The sequence below is a fragment of the Chelonoidis abingdonii genome, chromosome 17 (genome assembly GCF_003597395.2).
Source record: "Chelonoidis abingdonii isolate Lonesome George chromosome 17, CheloAbing_2.0, whole genome shotgun sequence".
Lineage (NCBI taxonomy): Eukaryota > Metazoa > Chordata > Testudines > Testudinidae > Chelonoidis > Chelonoidis abingdonii.
Window position 1 is genome coordinate 40,843,365 of NC_133785.1, and position 4,344 is coordinate 40,847,708.

Consider the following 4,344-nt stretch of genomic DNA (forward strand, 5'->3'; position numbering starts at 1 on the left):
CCCAAGAGTGGTGGTCAGTCCCCCATAGGATACACCAAGCCAGCCACAAATGTAAACGTCTGTTTCACCATACTGGCTAACAAGCAGTCAGAAAAGTAGTTTCCCTAGGCATCCCAGTCCTTGTTTTACCGCCAAAAACACTGGATTCAGAGACGAGTGGTTCTTTACAAGCAATCTCTTCAACTAAAAGGTTCTTCTGATCACAAAGGACCAGCTACACACCCAGGTCAATATTTCAACTTAGATCTTACCCAAAAATCACGCTGATGCCAATTCTTTAGAATCTAAAGGTTTATTCATGGAAAGAAAGAAAGATGAGAGTTAAAATTGGTTAAAGGGATCAAATATATATAATAATTGCGAAGTTCTTGGTTCAGGCTTGTAGCAGTGATGGAATAAACTGCTGACCTAAGTCAAGTCTCTGGCTGCTTTCAAATCACTGGAAGGTTCTCAATTCCTTGGTTAAAATGCTTCCATTAATATAGGTTCATAGTCCAGAGATTGGAGCAGAAAAGAGGCAAAATGGAGGAGTTTCCAGAGCCTTTTATATCTTCAGTCATCTGGAGGAAAACCCATTGTTTCAAACAAAGCCCTCAGCACAGCTAGTGAAAATTACAACTGATAAGATAGTGTTTGGAGTTGTATGGGTAGGTCACATGTCCACACATGAAGGTTTGGACACAGTAGAAACCATTAACTATACCCCAAACAGCACTTGCAGGACAGTCCATTCAGTGTAGATGGGCATCTCCTATGGTCCATTGTCAGTTAAGTGTTTCTTGATGAGCCTCTTAATTTGAATAGTGCCTCCAAGATGTGCTGTCTAACTATCCTGTGGGGGTTACCGCAGCAGCAGACATTTGAAATCCAGGTTTGGAGCCAATATTCATAACCTGAAATACGAAAATGATACAGATAGCATAATCATAACTTCTCCATAGACATCTTACATGCCACATTTTGTACAAAATTTGTTGCAAATATATAACATTGGTTGCAACAATGATCCATATGGTCCTATTTTAACCAGATAATATCACAGTGGAGTCCTCTGGAGCTTATTAACGACTCCAGGGAGGTGGCCCTAAAGCAGAAGGAGAATCAGTGGCTGAATATGTGAAGTGCTTTAGGGCCACGTCCCAGAGAGCCAGGTGGCACAGAAAGATTGGTGTGAGCGAAACACCTGCGAAGCACCATTCCCAGGGAGCCCTGGGAACAGGCACAGAATGCAGAGTTCATGGGACGGGCCTGCCGGGACTGCAGAAAGGGTTATGGACAGTACCTACCACAGCAAGGCTGCGTCTCAAAGTGCACAGAATGCGGTTAAAGGCCAATCCCAGTCCTCAGGCTGCCAGGAAGATGCTGCGCTGCGCTGTGGAGGGCTGGAAGTCAGTCACTCCTTGCGCTGGTGACCCCATGGCCTGGCCATACCACACTAATGCGCAAAGGGTTAATGCAATGTCACCAGCAGCTCTTTTTCAGTAAGCTGGGTCTGACTGACACATTGGTCCACGAATTCAGTGCTGAAGGGCCGCAGCTTGTCCCAGCATAGAGTGTGGGAGCGTGGTGATGGGGCAGGGGTATTGGCAGATCCCCCAAGTCGGGGAAGCAGAGAAAAAATCAGTCTGCCTTGCTGATTTGGGACTTCTGGAGTTGCAGGTGTTACCATTTGGGTTAACTGATGCTGTCTCTGCCCCTAGACCCCCCACCTCTCTTCCTCCCTCAGCCCCCCTCCCCCTCTGCCTCCAGCTGCCCCCAGCCCCCTGTCTCCTTCCTCCCCTCTGCCCCAGCCCAACCCTCTCCTCTGCTCCAGCTGCCCCCAGCCCTCCTGTCTCCTTTCCTCGCTCTAACCGCCCCGCCCCCCTCCAGCCTCCTGCAGACCCGCCGTCTCGCTCCTCCCTCTCCCGCAGCCCCCTCCCACTCTCTGCCTGCAGTGACTGGCATGGATGTGTGAAAAAACGAAAAAGTCCACGAGGCAACAAAAATGCTTAGGGCTGGAGCACAGACTTTGAGAAGCTGAGGAACTGGGATTGTTGAGTCCTGCGAAGAGAAGAATTGAGGGGGAGATGTGAGAGCTGCTTCAGCTACGGAAAGGTGGTTCAATAAGGATGGATCTAGACTGTTTCTCAGTGGTGCCTGAATACAAGAACAAGAGCAATGGTCCTCACGTTGCAGTGGGGGAGTAAGTTAGGATATTAGGAAAAAACTTTTTCACTAGGAGGGTGGTGAAGCACTGGGATGGGTTCCCTAGGGAGGTGGTGGAATCTCCTTCCTTAGAGGTGTTTAAGGTCAGGCTTGACAAAGCCCTGGCTGGGATGATTTAGTTGGGGTTGGTCCTGCTCTGAGCAGGGGGTTGGACTAGACACCTCCTGAGGTCCCTTCCAATCCTGATATTCGATGATTCTATGACTGGCGGAGCTGGCCCTGGGAAGCAGGGTGAGGCAGCACAGGGAGATGTACCCAGGTGCCTGCAGCGGGGCTGGGCAGGGAGGCCCAGGCCACGAGGCGAGGCAGGTCAGGCCATACATGGAGCATGTCCCTAGGGCCCAGCCCATGCACCGTTACTCATGCTATTCCTGGTGCAGTCAGAGCGTCTCCTGTCCAGGAACCATCAGGGCCTGCTCCTGAGAGGGTCAGTCCTGGTTTCTATACAGATCTTCCACAGGGTGCTGCTGTCTTTACAGGTCTCAGGGCTGGCGTTCCTGGTCTTGGAGGCGAGGGGAATTGCAGAGCTTCAGCTTTCAGAGGATGATCCTGCCTTCACGCCTTTCAATGCAGGCCGATTAGTGAGAGATGCTCAGAGAGAGATGGACCGTGAGAGGGTGCCTAGCGAGAACGGTTCCTCAGCGGGCTGCAGGGCGGAGAGCAGGGCAGAGCTGCTCTGGCGGAAATGACAGCCCTAGCTCAAAGCTTCGAGGAGCCGGGAAATGAACCTTGCTTCAGCGTCGTCTCAGCCCTGATGGAGGTGGGGGGGGCGCAGAGCTGGCTCTGGGTCTGTGCGGGGCCTGCCCTTGGCTACATGGCCTGTGGCAGTGCCTCTGGGCTCCTAGCCCTGGCCGAGAGACTCGGATCGGCAGGGCTGGGGCTACCACTCTGAACCATGCCGTGCAGGTGGGACTTGGAGGCTGCGGCTCAGGCTCTGATGTGTGGGGGTAGGAGGCTCATTGCCACGGGCTGGGCGGTGTACCCAGGGTCGCAGGGTGGCTCTGGCCCCACGCAGGAGAGAAGTCTCCAGGAGAGGGCAGCAGGAGACCGTTGAGTGGCTGATACATGAAAGCGTCAGTGTTTTCAGATCACAGTTGGCTGAGTGCAAGTTTCTTTCAAGCTGCCTGGTAATCAGATCTGACGGAGGGCGCGCCTGTCCTGCGGCATTCACCTTACGCACAGTCGGGGGCTGCACAGGGTGGGCCAAAGCGCTGACCTGCCTCGCTGCTCCGCACGCCAGCTCGCTGGTGGCCTAGCCTGCTGGGACGGCTTTGGTTTCTCTTCAGCAGACCCAGTTTCTTCAGGGCTTCTTCCGTAGGGGCTCCGTGGCCTCCACACCACTGAGCAGCTGTCTTGGTTGCTCCTGAGGTATCAGGGCTACAAATGCAGGAACCAAGCATGGAGCTCCTGAATTGCGCCGTTGTATCACACTCCTGGAGCCCACAGATTTACACAGCCCTTCAGCTAGGGGCAGTGGTTCCCAAACTGGGGTTCGTGAATCCCTGGGGGTTCACGAAATGTTACAGGGGGTTCTCGGGAAAAAATTCCCAAATAACGGACAGAGCTGTCCCTAGGGACCCCAGGCAGCCTGGGGCCAGCAGCCCGGGGCCCCTGGACATCCAAGAGCTAAGCAGATCAAAGCAAACATCTCTATCACACTGAGATTTAAACTTCAAGACTTTTTATAAGACATGGAAAGGGAGGTGGATAATTTTTTGCTGTTTTTAAAATTAAATAGGCAATGCAGCCATGGGGCAGGGGAGGGGGAGATGGGCAATGCAGCCACAGGGCAGGGGAGGGGAAGATGGCCAATGCAGCCATGGGGGAGGTGCAGATGAGGCAATGCAGCCATGGGGCAGGGGAGGGGGAGATGGGCAATGAAGCCATGGGAGGGGGAGAGGGGGGGAGATGGCCAATGCAGCCATGGGGGAGGGGGAGATGGGGCAATGCAGCCATGGGGCGGGGGAGATGGGGCAATGCAGGCACGGGGTGGGGGAGATGGGGAATGCAGCCATGGGGAAGGGAACATGGGCCAATGCAGCCATGGGGCAGGGGAGGGGGGGAGATGGGGCAATGCAGCCATGGGGAGGGAGATGGCCAATGCAGCTATGGGGGAGGGGGAGATGGGGCAATGCAGCC

General features: G+C 53.9%; 1 protein-coding gene across 1 annotated transcript in view; it reads left to right on the forward strand.

Annotated features, from left to right (window-relative positions):
• The first annotated feature begins 2,567 nt into the window (after positions 1–2,567).
• LOC116820283 (uncharacterized) overlaps positions 2,568–4,344 on the forward strand; it is a 13,315-nt gene continuing 11,538 nt past the window's right edge. Inside the window, exon 1 of the mRNA XM_075073334.1 lies at positions 2,568–2,814. Coding sequence (XP_074929435.1) covers positions 2,568–2,814 — 247 coding nt within the window. The remainder of the gene's footprint in view (positions 2,815–4,344) is intronic.